This window comes from Xiphophorus hellerii, chromosome 11 (genome assembly GCF_003331165.1).
Source record: "Xiphophorus hellerii strain 12219 chromosome 11, Xiphophorus_hellerii-4.1, whole genome shotgun sequence".
Lineage (NCBI taxonomy): Eukaryota > Metazoa > Chordata > Actinopteri > Cyprinodontiformes > Poeciliidae > Xiphophorus > Xiphophorus hellerii.
This window is the reverse complement of record NC_045682.1, coordinates 15226676-15241699: the sequence shown is the minus strand read 5'-3', so window position 1 is coordinate 15241699 and position 15024 is coordinate 15226676. Positions and strand designations below refer to the sequence as shown.

At 38.2% G+C, this 15024-nt stretch overlaps 2 protein-coding genes across 9 annotated transcripts in view; both read right to left on the bottom strand.

The window, feature by feature from the left end:
* The window catches only part of LOC116728393 (unconventional myosin-XVIIIa-like), an 86916-nt gene extending 76778 nt beyond the window's left edge, over positions 1 to 10138 (bottom strand). For 4 of the 8 annotated variants that reach the window (XM_032576474.1, XM_032576478.1, XM_032576480.1 and 1 more), the window contains exons 1-2: positions 10033 to 10138; positions 6650 to 7709 (exon numbers count right to left, since the gene is read on the bottom strand). In XM_032576474.1, coding sequence (XP_032432365.1) covers positions 6650 to 7615 — 966 coding nt within the window. In that variant the 5' untranslated portion in view covers positions 7616 to 7709; positions 10033 to 10138. Of the gene's footprint in view, positions 1 to 28; positions 53 to 168; positions 314 to 882; positions 1003 to 6649; positions 7710 to 10032 lie in introns of those variants that run through there. The other 4 variants (XM_032576475.1, XM_032576479.1, XM_032576477.1 and 1 more) reach the window with 3 other exon arrangements.
* A 1102-nt stretch (positions 10139 to 11240) lies between these two features.
* LOC116728825 (gap junction delta-2 protein) lies at positions 11241 to 12329 on the bottom strand. The gene has a single exon (XM_032577142.1). It carries the CDS (start codon positions 12327 to 12329, stop codon positions 11241 to 11243), a length of 1089 nt encoding a protein of 362 aa, XP_032433033.1.
* Between the last annotated feature and the right edge of the window lie 2695 nt (positions 12330 to 15024).

Sequence of the window (15024 nt, the reverse complement as noted above, 5' to 3'; positions counted from 1 at the left end):
CAACACATGCATCTGAAAGACAACTTACTTCTGTTTTGTTCTCAACTTTAGCCTATAGACATAGCCAAACAAAAAACAGAATGATCACACTATGCAAACCAACACTCTACACATCACAATGAATACTTATGTACAGGTAACAATCAACATGATGCAGATGTGAAACACCTTTTGCTCCCAGAAGGAAAAGCGTGATCTGTATGCCATGTTGACAGGCCAGAAGTCATGGATTTACACTGGAATATGGAGAACAAAATAATGGAATGAGGGAGAAAATGGGAGTCAGCCAGAGAAGAAGGGATGAAGGTTGTGGCTAAAATGAAAGAGAAATAAAGTTCAGGGATAAGCGATGGAATACTGCAGACTTTATGTCAGCACAATGGGTTATTCGGCAAAAGATCAGAGAGACTGTAAAGCACTGACAATAAAAAAAAAACATGAATAAAATGATGAAATGATATCAATGTAGTAAATGTATTACATGTAAAATTTGTTCCATTAAAAAGGATAGAACAAACTTGGTAATCCATGACAGAGGAAACAACACAAAAGAGGTTTCCAACAGTACAAAAACCACAACAAACACTATATAATAGTAATATATCATGTACAATTTCTAAAAGTTTTAGAACTTCTAGCAGTTTCTCAAAAGTTAAACAAAAATATGGTGATACCACAGCAAGAATTAGCTACACAGCAACTACTTCACCATCTCAGGCCCTGCTTTCATCAGCGTCCACTCCTATAAATAGTAGGTTGAGTAGCAAAGGAGGCCATTCTGAGACCCTATCAGAGCTCTAATGGAAGTGCTAGAGGTTAGCCCTGAGAAGATCACCCCACTCATACAGCACACTCAATCTGCCAGAGGTTCAAACCCATTACCTCCTCTCTGGGCCTGGTTAACCTTCTGATCTTGCCTCAGACGCTAGAGCGGTCCAGTCACACCTAAAGGTAGGGTAAGACCTGAACCTGACGGGAGCACGCACACTCAAAGCCCCAAGAGGGAGGGTGATCTCGAGGGCGGGGACATAGTCCGAGCTGCACAGTGAGACTGGGGGTTTAGGAATAGAGAGCAGGGGAGAGTAATGTGAGAAGAGCCGGGCCGGGGGATGGAAGAGGGACAGCTGCTGAAATACAGAGGGGATATTAATAGAGTTTGCAAAACTACTGCCTTATCTCACTGCCACGTTGCCCTTCTCGTGACAAAGAATCCAAAATAAAGACTTGCTAATCAAGAAGTGCTTAAACATTTTTAAGCCTCCCAGAAACTTCTTATAAGTACTAAAAACAAAACAATAGAACAATGCTGGTTACTTTAATGGAAGGATATTTCAGTAAGAGGCTTTTTAACATCTACAGTCATTTAAAAAAACAGCCTAAATTGTTTTAACCAAGGCCACTATACATCTTTAAATTGTATGACATGTTGGTTACTTTATATTTACAACCACAAGAGGGAGCTATAAACCTACAGTTCACAACAGGGTCTGCTTTTGCACTCTACTGACCCACATTCTATACTGTGTTGCTTTTTAGCAAGAAAAGGAACACCAAACACAACATCCCAAAGTTAATTAGTAATGTATTTAACTAATTAGCATTAAAGTTAAACCACCCATCCGGTCTCTAAAAAAAATATTTGAAAAGTCATTGTTGTAAAACCAGTTGGGTCAAAATGCATTTAGGGAGGAATGACTGAAAGGCGGATATTTACCTCAATGTCAGCTTGGCACGTAGCAGAGAAACAAAGACAAGGAAACACAGAAACTGGCTGAACTGGGTAGGAATGAATCAACCCAATCAAGCACATTATTCACAAACATCTGAACATCAGCTATCCAGTGATCAAATCAAGTGCATTTTGGATCCAGACATGATAAAAGCAAAGGCTTCTGGTTTTACATTTAAATGCAAATGTCCAGTCAAGCATGAGCAAAAATTAAGCCTTCCTGTAAAACGCTCCAAACAGATAAAATAGGATAAATTTTCTTGCTAAGCCCATAAATTTAAATGTTAACAGTGAGCAGTATCCACTCACACATGCAGCATTCCTGCTCTGTCTAGCACAGACTGCTAATCCCCGTAGTCTGTTACTGGGACGCAGCAATGTGTGGACTATTTGTCCACACATGGCTTGCACAGAGTAAAGATTAAACACTGTACGGAACAGAAACCACTGATTCTGACCCAGTTAAACCCTTCCATACTTTGAATTTAGTTACCTGGCTCATGAACTGTAACATAAAGTGAAGACTAACAGCAGACTTTACACTTTTCTTGTATGCAAGGTTAATGTCTCAGGGATAAAGTACAAAAGCATGTACCAGCATGGTGAGTCGCAGCAGTAAAATAGTGCTGAGCTAACGGAAGCCTTAACTGACAGAGCAGTTATCTACATGACGGGTTCTGCTGCAGGGCTCTTATTGTCAAAAAGGAGTGGTTCCCTTTCATCATCACCATATACTAGCTCAGGATAATAGACAGCTTTTTTTTTTTATCAAATAGCATTTTAAAATGAACTGATTTTGATTATACAATAGACCCCTGCCTATTCATAGTTCAGTATTTCCTCATTTTTCTGTGAAACAACTCCAACTTATTCGCAGAAATCCACCTTTTCACCGATTTTTCATAGTGCATACCTAAAACATTCAAGAAAAAATGCAGCTTGGGAAGATGGAACTTGGCACAATGCTACTGAAAGCACTGATAAAGTAGCCAATCAAGAAGCTGCAGTCCTTGATGCTGTTTGACTGTAACCCCAATAATGGAAATAATGACAATTGACAATATTAGCTTCTGCAGTAGTGCCAGGATGTTTTCATTGCACATATCAAGGGTACATGTGGTGTGTCAACTACTGAATATAGCCAGTTCTAAGTGTTTCTACAGGGGGCCTAAGTTTTAATTATTCAAGGGTGGCTGAAGTGAAGTTAAGTGAAGGCGGATGAGGACTATAAATACGTCAGTGTTCACCAGGAATACAAACTGAACTGCAGATACCACAGTGACCACAGTACCTACAAGAAGGGACAAAGCAGACTTCATGTCTTTAGGAAGCTTAGGTCTTTCGGTGTTCACAGCAAGATGCTGCACATCTACTATAGGTCTGTTGTGGAGAGTGTAATCTCTTCTGAAATGATCTGTTGGGGCAACAACATCAGTTGTTTAGCCTTTATAAGGCTAAACAACCTGCTAAAGCAGGTCGCTTCTGTTCAAGGCATGGCTGTGGAATCAATGATGATTATGGTGTGGTTGTGATTATTTCTTCTTAAAAATACAACATACAACAATGTCTTCAATTGGAGGCTTCTTCAGAACTGCTGCGATACAGACCGCTACAGGACATCCATCCTGCCCACAGCCAGCAGCCTCTACAACTCTTTGAAGAAACATGAATAATATGAGCAATAATATTAAATTAAGTACTTTTAAATTGAAATTAATTGAATATAAATTGGGCATGATTGACTTGCTAAATACCTGTGTGGTGGATTCTAAACTAATAGAATTAAAGTGATTATAATTTCAAACTACATTGAAATGTGTAACACAAAGTTACGTCTTCCAGTCAGTCAGAGATCAAAAATCAGAATTGATTCTAAAGCATGAACATTTTCTCACACATTTGGTGGTAAAACTAATAATGTACATGCAGTGCAAGCATAGTTCCTAATTGCCAACAAGAAAAGTAGGTGTCAAGCAAGTAAGTACAACTCAGGGAAAATGAATGGGTGTCTGTAACACACCCTGGAATGTCAGGTATCTGTCACACAGTATGTGATGTTTAGTTCCTGTTGGTGTCAAAATCCAAAATAAAAGTATCCAATTTCACTTATGAGTATGAGTATCAAACTCATACTCTTTTTATGCATGAGTTTGATAGAATAGAAAGAAAAGAATGACCTTGTGTTTTCAACATTTGTCATAAACCAGGTCATTTTATCCAAATAAACACCTCCCGTTTCTAATTCCTGTTTGAAACTACTTCCCCTGTTGTATCCGCCCACTGACAATAAGCATAATGCAACCTGACTAGACAGGTTGTAGAAGAGATGACGGCATTTAATAATTTCTGTCTTCTCAAACCATTTGTGAACTATACAACACCAGGCCTCATATAACTATACAACGCATTATAAATGCAGGAGTATAATATAAAGCAGTTATGCAGAAATGTGCACCAAAACAACAAAACAATAATTACTAATTAAATATCAAAAACAAAGTCATTTCAAATGGCTTTTGGCTCAAACATACAGCAAGAAAGTGCTTGATGTTACAGCTTAAAATACAACAGGCCAATACAAAAAATTAAAACTACTTTAATCAAGTTTAGGCTCTCTTTTTGCCTCCAGAACAGTAAAACAGTTGTTGGGGATCTGCTACTGACTTTTTAAGAATGACAAATATGCTAAACTTATTTTCAGCTAGATGGATTTAGATTGAGAAAAAGATTTTTTGGGGGGGGGGCAGAGGGTGAAAAACTGTGTGAAAAACTGAGGGGGGTATTAAGCAGTCAAAAGCAGACCAGGGTTGTAATCAGAAACCATATGATGATGAAGCAGAGCAGGGGAGAAAGGGACAGACAGTGCAGCGCAAGAGAGCAGGTGTTTAGCTGATACTAGTCCAGCCACTTTTTGTTCAGTAACAGGCTTATTATTATTGTATTCTCCCTGCAGTTACAGTGGTTGCTGGGCAACGTCACATTGATGACAAAGTCATTCCACAAAGTCAGTGCTCGCCTGCAATCATCATCTGGCTATAGCTCCATGTCTACCAGACACACAAGAGAGCATCATCAATCTTCCCATGTACATGAGGCAGTTAATCACATTTCAATAAAACAACAAAAAAACAATAAAATACCACATGGTCAAGCTTCACAAATCCGATTTGAGAACCAGAGCTCCAGATTCAGAACATGTTCTTATTATAACTACCTATAAATAGTTCTGTTGGTTCTGGGTCATCCTCACAAGCACATTTTCTTTCATTTGCCCTGTCTCATAATTAACCAGACAGGCTGGATGTGGAACAATGTAGAAAAGGACAAACAGCTCTTTAAAAACAGCAGATGAACTATGTACATGTGTTTTCTAGTGTGTACATCAAACTAAATTCACCAAATTCATCCAACTTTCTTGGTGAACTGACTTAATAGCATACTACCAGGCCAAGACAAGCCAGTTCTCTGAACTCTTCTGCCAGGACAGCAAACAGCACTAAGCGCAAATTAAGGTGTCTGTTGTGCCAGCTAATAAAGAGTTTAACTTAATGGCCCTCTGCTTGCTGCCCACGATTATACTGGAGAAAAGAGCTCCGAATGGGCCGCCAGCCAAGTCTTACCAGACCATATGGCCATCGGCTGTGGTGGCGTTCGAGCCGTTGTTTCTTTCAGCGTCCCATTGTTTGGTCTCAAAGGGATGGGGGGCTGGCAGGGGGATTATATGTACACCCGAACACATTCTCTCTTTCAAAACAGACCCATACACACGCATAGACACTCCCCCATACAAGCAAGCACAAAATCACATTACTGGTGTCATAACAGTTATACCCATTATCTAGACATGAAGAAAGATAACAGATGAAGGGGTGGGGATCTTTTTCTTTCTTAAATGCTGATGACTGACTCAGGAAAACAACATGGCAAATCCAAAAATGATTAATTTTTTTAATGTTCTATATTCTCAATTATTAGTTCATTAAGACTGTATTCCAGGCCTGAGATCAGTTTTTGAAATGAGTTTAAGATCCTTAAATGCAGACAAGGGATCTTATTGATATAATATAAAAATATCTTATACTAAACATTCAAAACCTTCTTGTAAATGTAAAAATCATATGGCACAAAAAGCAACATCCAGCAATCTTAATTTGTCAACAAATACATCCGAACCACATAGACACTCACTTTAGGAAACTTGCATTAAGCTGCATTTGCAAAAGGAGTTATGGAGTTTCCTGTGCAGCAAGAAGCCTTTCTTAAACTCACCCAAAGTAGGGGTAGGCAGTATAATATATCATGAAAGAATCTGATAACACAAAGGTATCGTATCATCGTCAATAGGCCACATTCTACTTATTTTTGTTCTATGTACAGATGTCTCCCTTTTTCCCTCAGTCAAATCACTCTCATAGTCCAATTTTAAAAAATATTAGTGAGCTTTTTGTTTGCTATTCTGATTCTTGGTCGCCATAATTTGATAAGCCAGGTTATTTGCTGGTGTGGCATTTATTGGTGCCCTTTTAAAAAGCAATTGTGTTTGTTGGAAGAAAAGGAAGAAAAGACAAAAATAACACATGCTTTGCCTTTGGGTATCCTCAACGCCAGAACATTCTTAATGATTTGTAGAGGAAGAGGAAATGTGACACTACATTGAGATAGAAGCCTCTCTGATACCTGACAACGTCCCTAATCAATAATAGATGCATAATGACAAAAGAAATTATGTTGACGAGTAAATAGGTTATCTGATATTTAGGTTTATAAACTGGGCGGTTAAAAGAGTGCACTGACCAATTATTTTGGATAAGTACAGAGGAATTCTTCCAAGTAGGAATGACCACAAGACCCATCACATAATTATAGCCCAAGGCAAAAACAGGAAAGCACCTGGAATAGTAGGTGTAAAATTGTACTCACATCGACGGTATCTTTGGGCAGAGCTTGAATGGTCCTCAGCCAGCTGCGGTTCAACTCGCTAAGTTCCAAAATCGGCTGCACCTTTAGCCGGACTGCCTCTCCTGACTGACGGATCATCTCCACAATTTCATCCCTGTTTTTGCTCTCCACGTTGATTCCATTGATTTCCACAAGCCTGTCTCCTGGTACCAGGCCCAAAGCCCAGTCCTTCGTACCTGCGCCTGGTTCTGCAAAATGTACAACTCGCCGGCACACACTTCCGTCCTGTTGTCTCTCAATCATGGTGGTCCTCCTCAAAGAGAAGCCAAAGTCCCCTGTGTTTCGCCTCTGAATCTCAAGCTCTCTTGGATCTGGTACTGGTGGCGTGATAAGCGCAGGCAACTGTAGGTTTACGCCAGGGAAGGTCTTCTCTACAATCTCAGGAATGTGAACCTTAACAGTGCTTTTTGGGTTGGGATAGGACATTGAATTAAAGGTAGACCTGCTCCGATCTGAGAGACTTGGGTTGCTGCCATCTATACTCTTCTGACTCATAGTTGCTTGCCTCTGACTCACTGATGAATTGGTCTTAGCCAGTTCCCCAAATTTAGCTGCTCTCTCCTTTACAGAGCAGCGCTGAGATTCCAATTGATTATAAATCTGATCTTTGCCAGATGTACTTGCAGACGTTTGTCTTACATCAGGCTCCTGGGTATTGGGAAGATGATCTTTCTCTACACTTGTCAGAGAAATCTCTGTGTTACTAGCTACTTTAATTGGAATAGGGTTAGAGATCTCCAGCTTGGTCCTAGATTGCCTCTTGGTGCTCCCTCTGTTCACATGGAAGAACCCCCTACGTATGCTTATCTCTTCCAGGCTTTTCAACTCTGACTGGGACATCCGTTCTTTTTTCTCTTTCTTGTCCTTCTTTTCCTTTTTGCCCAGCTCCTTTTCCTTCTCCTTGTCTTTCTTGATTAGGTGAAACATGCTTTAGGTTCTTTGTTGTTACTCAGCAAATTAACTTGTTTAAGGGGGTCCAACTTTTGTATCAGAGTCTTATGAAAATATGCAGGAGCATATGCTATGGATGAGAAGTCAAGTAAGAAGAAAAAGAAAAAAGAATATGAGATTTTTAGAATTTTACTGGAAACACTGACATTCACAGCTCAAATCTAAGCCTTCCTGGAAAACCTGGTAAATCTAAAAAAATAAAAATAAATAAAATAACTGGTGCCTTTACAGAAACATAATTCTAAACATAAGTGAAGCATATCTGAATTATTTTAAAGTACATGTATGCTTGTTGCTACTGCTTTGCCAAAAATATTCATATATAGTGAGGATTTTATTCTGTCATATTACAACCACAAAGTATGATATATTTTTGAAAGATTTTGCATTATAAACTATCACAAACTAGAGCAGGGGTGCCCAAGTCCAGTACTTGACATCTACTATCCTGCAACTTGTAGATATATCTCTGTTGCTACACACCTGAATCAAATAAGTGGCTAATTTTCAAGCCTTTGCAGAGTTAGTAGATGCTGATGAGCCATTTGATTCAGACATGTTTGAGAAAGAAGACATGTAAAACTTGCAGGATGGTAGATCTTGAGTAATGGACTTGGACATCCCTGAATTAGTGCATGAACTGGAAGGGCATGGACACATGATCATTATTTTTCAAAAATAAATACCTTAAAAGTGATTTTGGATTTATATGCTACCCCCAATAGGTATCGGACCAGTTTTTCTGTTCCAGTTGAAGAATAGCCCTTACAGTCAGTGCTCTGCATGTTAATTATGGTGTTCAATTCTGGTCTCCATTAACTAGAACACCTTTGTCACATGTATATTGACTCCCTCTACATATAAACCTTTTACCTTAGTCTTTCATCTAAGCACTGTACCTTTAAGGCTACATACAGTACAGACCAAAAGTTTGGACACAACTGTGTGTCCAAACTTTTGGTCTGTACTCAATACAGACCAAAGGTTTGGACACACAGTTGTGTCCAAACTTTTGGTCTGTACTCAATACAGACCAAAGGTTTGGACACACTTTCTCATTGAATTCAATGAGAAGGTGTGTCCAAACTTTTGGTCTGTACTGTATGTGGAGCACACCCTGTCCTGTCAACACTCTTCCACCTGAGCTCTCTGCAACTCCTCCAGAGTTTTTATTGGCCTCTTGAAGGCTTCTCTGAATAAATTCCTTATAATAATTTCTCCTTTTCTGGTCCATCAGTTTTGGTGGACAGCCTTGTCTTGGTAGGTTTAAAGTTGTGCCACACTCTTTCCATTTGCAGAAGATAAACTGAGTCATGCTCTGTGGTTTGCTAAGCTTGGAATGCCATTTTAGAACCCAATTCTACTTTAAACTTCAGAACTTTGGTGTGTTCCTTGGTATGGTTTGGTTGCATTCTTTGACTCAAACAGCTGTTTTCTTTTATCATGAGATTTTTAAAAAACATAAGAGTAGACTATTTACAGTAGGTTACTTTTAAAATGCACTGGAATACAAATACATCCCACAATTTTAAGATTTATCATTTTAAAAACTATTTAACATTTTCTTTTTACTTCACTCATTCACTACCCTGTACTAGTCTATCGCATAAAATAACTAATAAGAACTTTATTGTGAGATGGCAAAAACATACAAAGTTGCCATGAATAATTTTGCAATGGACTGTATGAGCAACAACTTTACAGTCGGAAGTTGCAAAAACAAAATGTTGTTTAAGATTGTGTGATACAGTACAATTACGCTTCCTATTCTTGCATCAAATGTATTGACATTGAGGACACAAAATGACCTCAAAGGACACAATTTTGAGGACACACAATGTATTAGGAAGGACAGGAAAAAAAGAAAAGGGGAATAGGCTCTCTGTCTATGCACTTACACATCTGTGACACAGTTTATCTGAAGTCGCCCTAGATACACACACTGTTCAGAGGAGCTTTGACGTTATCTTCGTCGTTCTCAAACTGTCAGCCTCACCCTAAAGTGATGGAGTACAACTAAACGTCAATGCATCTACGCACAGATAGCAAATCTACTTTAGTTATGGGTGAATACAAACAAATTTCGCATTTAATCCACACTTAATCGTGTCCTCTGAGGCCCAAGATACTGTAAAATAAAGAAACATAATATTTCGACGCATTTAGAGTTTCATAAAGTGACAATTCTTCTTGAAGTTCGTATCCGTCATCATGTGTCGCTTGTTTGCGCTTTGACAAGTGCTCAGCTTGGCAATAATGCTCTCCCTTTAAGCTGCTTTGCCCTCATTCTTTAGCACTGGCTTTAGGAAACACTTAGCAGCAGAGTGTAAAAATGTCTGTTATAAAAATGTACACAGAGTAAATGCTGTTTAGAAGGTCTAATAGCGACCTACCTGGGACTGCTCAAAGGTGACAGCGATGTCGGCTTACCAGAAGTTTTCGGCATGTTTTTTTTTTCCTTCTAATTGTCAGTAGGTGAGGGAATGTACTTGTGATGCCTTCATGTACCGGTAGTAAACTCCGAATTTAGAGCACTGAGTCATGACGTAAATAACTCCTGGGAATTACAATGATCTCTCGTCATTGTGTTGTTTGTTTGTGTGTGTATGTTTATCTATGTGTCTGTGTTTTTTGGGGGCTCCTCGGGTGGTTGGGGTGCTGGAAGAAAGAGGCTCGGGGGATTATGATGCTTCGTATTTTTAAATTAAAATACTTTACGCCTTAAGCTTAAGCAGACTTTTTATCAGTTGCATATAAATGCAACTGCATTTTCATTCTCAATATACAGTATAAGAGATGATCAATATTTTTAGCTTGTCAATTTTTTAAATTGATTCTAACGTTAACATTTTCATCTGCCCGTGAACGCATCGCTTTGCACACTAGAGAGCAGTGACCCCTTCTGGACTATTTATTTAACAAGAGAAGGTGGATATAGATTCCCCCCCCCCCCCCCCCCCCTTGCTATACAGTTTTGCCTATCAATAATCAACCATCATTTTTTTTAGTAGATTAAATATTTGATAACATCGTTATGTTTTTTCATTGTTTTCTTATTGCTAAAGCTGTTTTTATTTTATTTTTAGTAATTTCCTTTTTTTGACATATGAAGTGAAAATGACATAATTTTAAGATGAATAAAAAAATTTCAGATATATTTGACTAAAAACCAACAAGCTCTTTATTTAATTCTAAGTCACAAGCTTTACAATTTTTTTCTTAAGTTTTCTTTCTTATAGCATGTCAGTCACAAATGCATTCAAAATCTGATATAAATCCAAACTTAGCAATAATTACTATTTGACAAGCTTATTCAAATTAAGATCACTTATGTAATTGCAATCTAAAGATTGACAGTCAACTTATTTAGACGTTTTAACTCCAATTGATTTCTCAAATTTTTAAGAGACTATGTGACTGCAATAAAATATTAATTTATTTAAAAGATTTCATTTACTAAGGGAGTTAGCAAATGTGGTGGATACTGTATAAACAATCACAAGTTATTTAATGCCTGTACCTTAACAAAATTCTGTCTCAAAAAGTTAAAAAAAAAAAATTAAAAATCTAAATAAAAGGACAGAAAGGGTTTGAAAAGGATTCAAAGCCAAGATTTTTTCCCTTGTCCTATTTTGGCCACACTGTGTATTCTAGCCTTGCTGTGTTCCCTTTCATCTAAATTCCTAGCCGAAGTGCACTCCAAAGTAGAGTCTGTCTCAAAGGAGATAGATGGGACCTGGTTTGGGTCCCTGGACGCAGCCGCAGTGGTCTGCAGGACGACTCTTCCACGCAAAGAATGCTTGAGTTCGAGCAACAGTGGGTTGCTGTAAGAGTACAAAGCCACCTGTTGCACGGGTTCCCTATCTGAGTCACAGCACATGCAGCATGCAGAGAACAGCACTCTGAAAATGTAAATCCATCCCAAATAATGCAGCTCCACAATGTTCAGGATGAAGCACCCAAGGCTGACGCTGAACATGAAGTTGAGAAAGATGGTCTTTTCTGTTGCTCGGGACACAAAGCAGTCGGTTCTGTTTGGACACGGGTAGGTCTCACAGCGAAACAGATGTGGGACTTCAAATCCGAAAAGGTAGTATTGCCCTATGAGGAAGACTATTTCCATAATGGAGCGCAGCAGAACGTGTATGATGTAAATAAGTAGCACTTTACTAGAGAGTTGAGTTGGGTCCTCCTGTACCTCATTCATTTCTCCTTCCAGCTGACTCCTCTCTTCATATTCATCTTCCTGAGAGCTCCAGTCCTCTTCTCCAGAAGTATTATCATCCAGCATCGTGTCTTTATCAATTCTTAAAGGTCCTTTTGCTTCAAGCAAAGGTGAGGCCTTGGGTACCAAATTCACCTTCCTGACCTCGGGACTTTCATTCTTTGTAACTTTCTGCAAGACATACACTATGTAGAAAATTGACGGCGTGGAGACGAGGACAATCTGAAAAACCCAAAAGCGCAGGTGGGAGACAGGGGCGAAGGTGTCATAGCAGACATTATTGCAGCCAGGCTGCAGGGTGTTACAGGTAAACTTGGACTGCTCGTCGCTGTAGACGGCATCCCCTACAAGGGCCACGAGCATGATGCGGAAGATGAGGAGCATCGTCAGCCAAATCTTGCCGATGACAGTCGAATGGTTTTGAACTTCTGTCAAGAACCGACCAAGGATGGACCAATCCCCCATTTCTAAGGATACACCAAATATGAAAAGATAGATATAGTCAGTAAATCATTAATTTATCTGAGAAGACTGAAAAAAAAATGCTTTCTCTAAACCAAATGGGCTTTTACAACTCTATTAAATTCAGTTAGACTATTTTTAGAAATTACTTTGTAGCTCAAACTGACCATGTTTCTTTCAGATTATTGTATGGTTATTAAATAGAAGTGTATGTGGGTAGGAAGAATCTCTCTTCATTAAACTATTATACAATAACAGAGTGTCTTCAGTTAGAAGATTCTTCAGAACTGCTGTATTACAGGATATAACTCCTGCCCACTGGAGCAGGAGTTATATCAGCATCTTCAACAACCTTTTGAAGAAAATTGTCTGAGCTGCAACATTTAATTTCACTATGTAATTATTAATGTGTTTTTGAAATTGAATCACAAATCTGTAAGTATGAAGTCTCTTTGACTGATATCTGGAGCTCTCATTGCTTTTTTTTTTTTTTTTAGTAGATCAGTAGCTGAAACATTTGTCAACAATTACTCCAGGGTAATCTTCTTCATGATTTCCCACAATCAGCATTTTATGAAGACAAAATTATAATTCAGGTGTATATTATTATTATTAGAAGACATTTTTTAACATATTTCTTTTTAAAAACCAATGACCACCACTTTTGCATAATTTCAATTATCTTCAATTTCTCATTTTCACAAATGTGGAAGAATGATGAGGGAGATGATTATAAAATTCTGAATATTTTTCATATTAATTAAACCACTAGTGGTTAATTGAAATTAATCAAAAAGTTATCAAGGTAAAATTAAATCAGGCTAAAAATATCTAATATCTCCAGGTCAATTTAACATATATATATACCGGTATATATACTGTATATTTTTTTATTTTTTTGGTTTTCAGAAAGAACTTACCTTTGCAGAGTCTGAGTCCTTTATGTTCAGAGGAGGATAAATATCAGAGGACACGATGTGCATAGCTTTATTTTCATTATGGAGCCGGTTGCTGGATGTTATCATGTCTTTTGAGCAGAAAAAGCAGAGAATGGGCTGACCACACATATTCTCTTACTCTGACTCAAACGCTCATTGCACTGTATGTGAATAATGGCTTTCAATGTACAGTGGGACAAAGATTGAAATGTACAATGGGGGTACCTTCACTGAACAGCCATTCACTGATGAGCAGAGAGTTCAAAGAATGCACTGGAAAGAGAGTGCATATTCATCTTGATTTTACAGGTCCAGCATGAGCTTGGGTGTTTTTATGGTCTTATTAAAGGTACCTATCCAATCCTTTGAGTTTAATATGAACAAGAACCATGGTATTTATGTTTAATGACAGCAAGGTTTCTATAAAGTGTTCAGGAGAAACATCTTTCACTTTTGTGAAATTACTCCAGTGATGTTAAGCTGCTGTAAAATTAAACTTAAAGGGCTATACACTATACGTGGAGCAAAACGAAAAGTACAACGCAGAATTTCAACTGTGAAACCTGGTGCTGTCAGCATCATGATCTTGGATGCTCCTCTTCAACAGTAAGTAGAAAGTCGTTCGGAGTTTATAGTTAGTTGATCAAACCAAATGCAAGGGAATCCTGAGAAAAAAAAAGTTCTTAGAGGGGGCAAAAGTTTTGAGAGTGAGGCAACGATTCACATTCCCGGAAGATGACAGCTGTAAACACAAACGGGTAGAAGGGTTTTGATCAGAGCAAGGTGGTTCTACAGGGGATTGTCTTAGAGAGCTTGATACAAATCACTGCATCCTTTTAGGTCTACTTCAAGGTTTTGAGATGCTTTGAGTTAGTTTATCACATAAAACCACCAAAAAGACAGTAAAAGGTTGTGGTCGAAAGGTAACAAAATCTAAAACAGATATTTTAAGGATAGGAATGGTTTTGCAAGGCACTTTGTGAGTCAGAAGGATTGATTGGGAAAAAGATCAAGCAGAGTGAAAAAGCCTTGTTTTAGTCATCACAGTCTCAAACAACTTTTTCCTGTACTTTTTATGAAGATATTTGGCATCAAACTTTATGCAAAGAGTAAACAACTCTTTCCATTGATGTACATTCCAACGTTTGCACATTTATCTCGGTTGCAATAAAACTTTCCTTCCCTTCAGAAAACAGGAAACTATCATTGTTACAAGAAAAAGCTTTTGCTTTTTGGGGGGGGGTTTTGTTTGTTTGGGTTTTTTTTGCTGTGGAGGCAGTGGTGACCGGCATTTTTGTTTTCTTGAAAAAGTTTTAAAAATTGGTGTTGACATAAATTGTTTGTATTGAATCTGGGGGCATATTAATATTGAACATTTCTGGCATAGTCTGGTTGGTTCTGTATGCATATACCAAACAAGTGCAGCCTTGTTTCATACCTGAACACAAGCAGAATATTTTTGTGTACAATACAATATTCTGTAGCATAACTTTATAAAGTTACACCAGAACAAAACTCCCAGCTGTCACTAAACTCTGCTACTTGGCAACATTAAGGTTTCTTGTACGGCTAATGAAAGTAGTGGAGAAAGAAAGGTGATCTAAACCAAAACTTGATATCTGCCAACATATTTTTTTCCAACACCAATAAAGCATTCAGCTCACCCTAAACCCAACTGAAATAGTCACCAGAAATGACATCAAGCTGAATGCAAATATAACCAGTACTGGAGAAAAATCAGCAACGTCCAAATGCCTGCA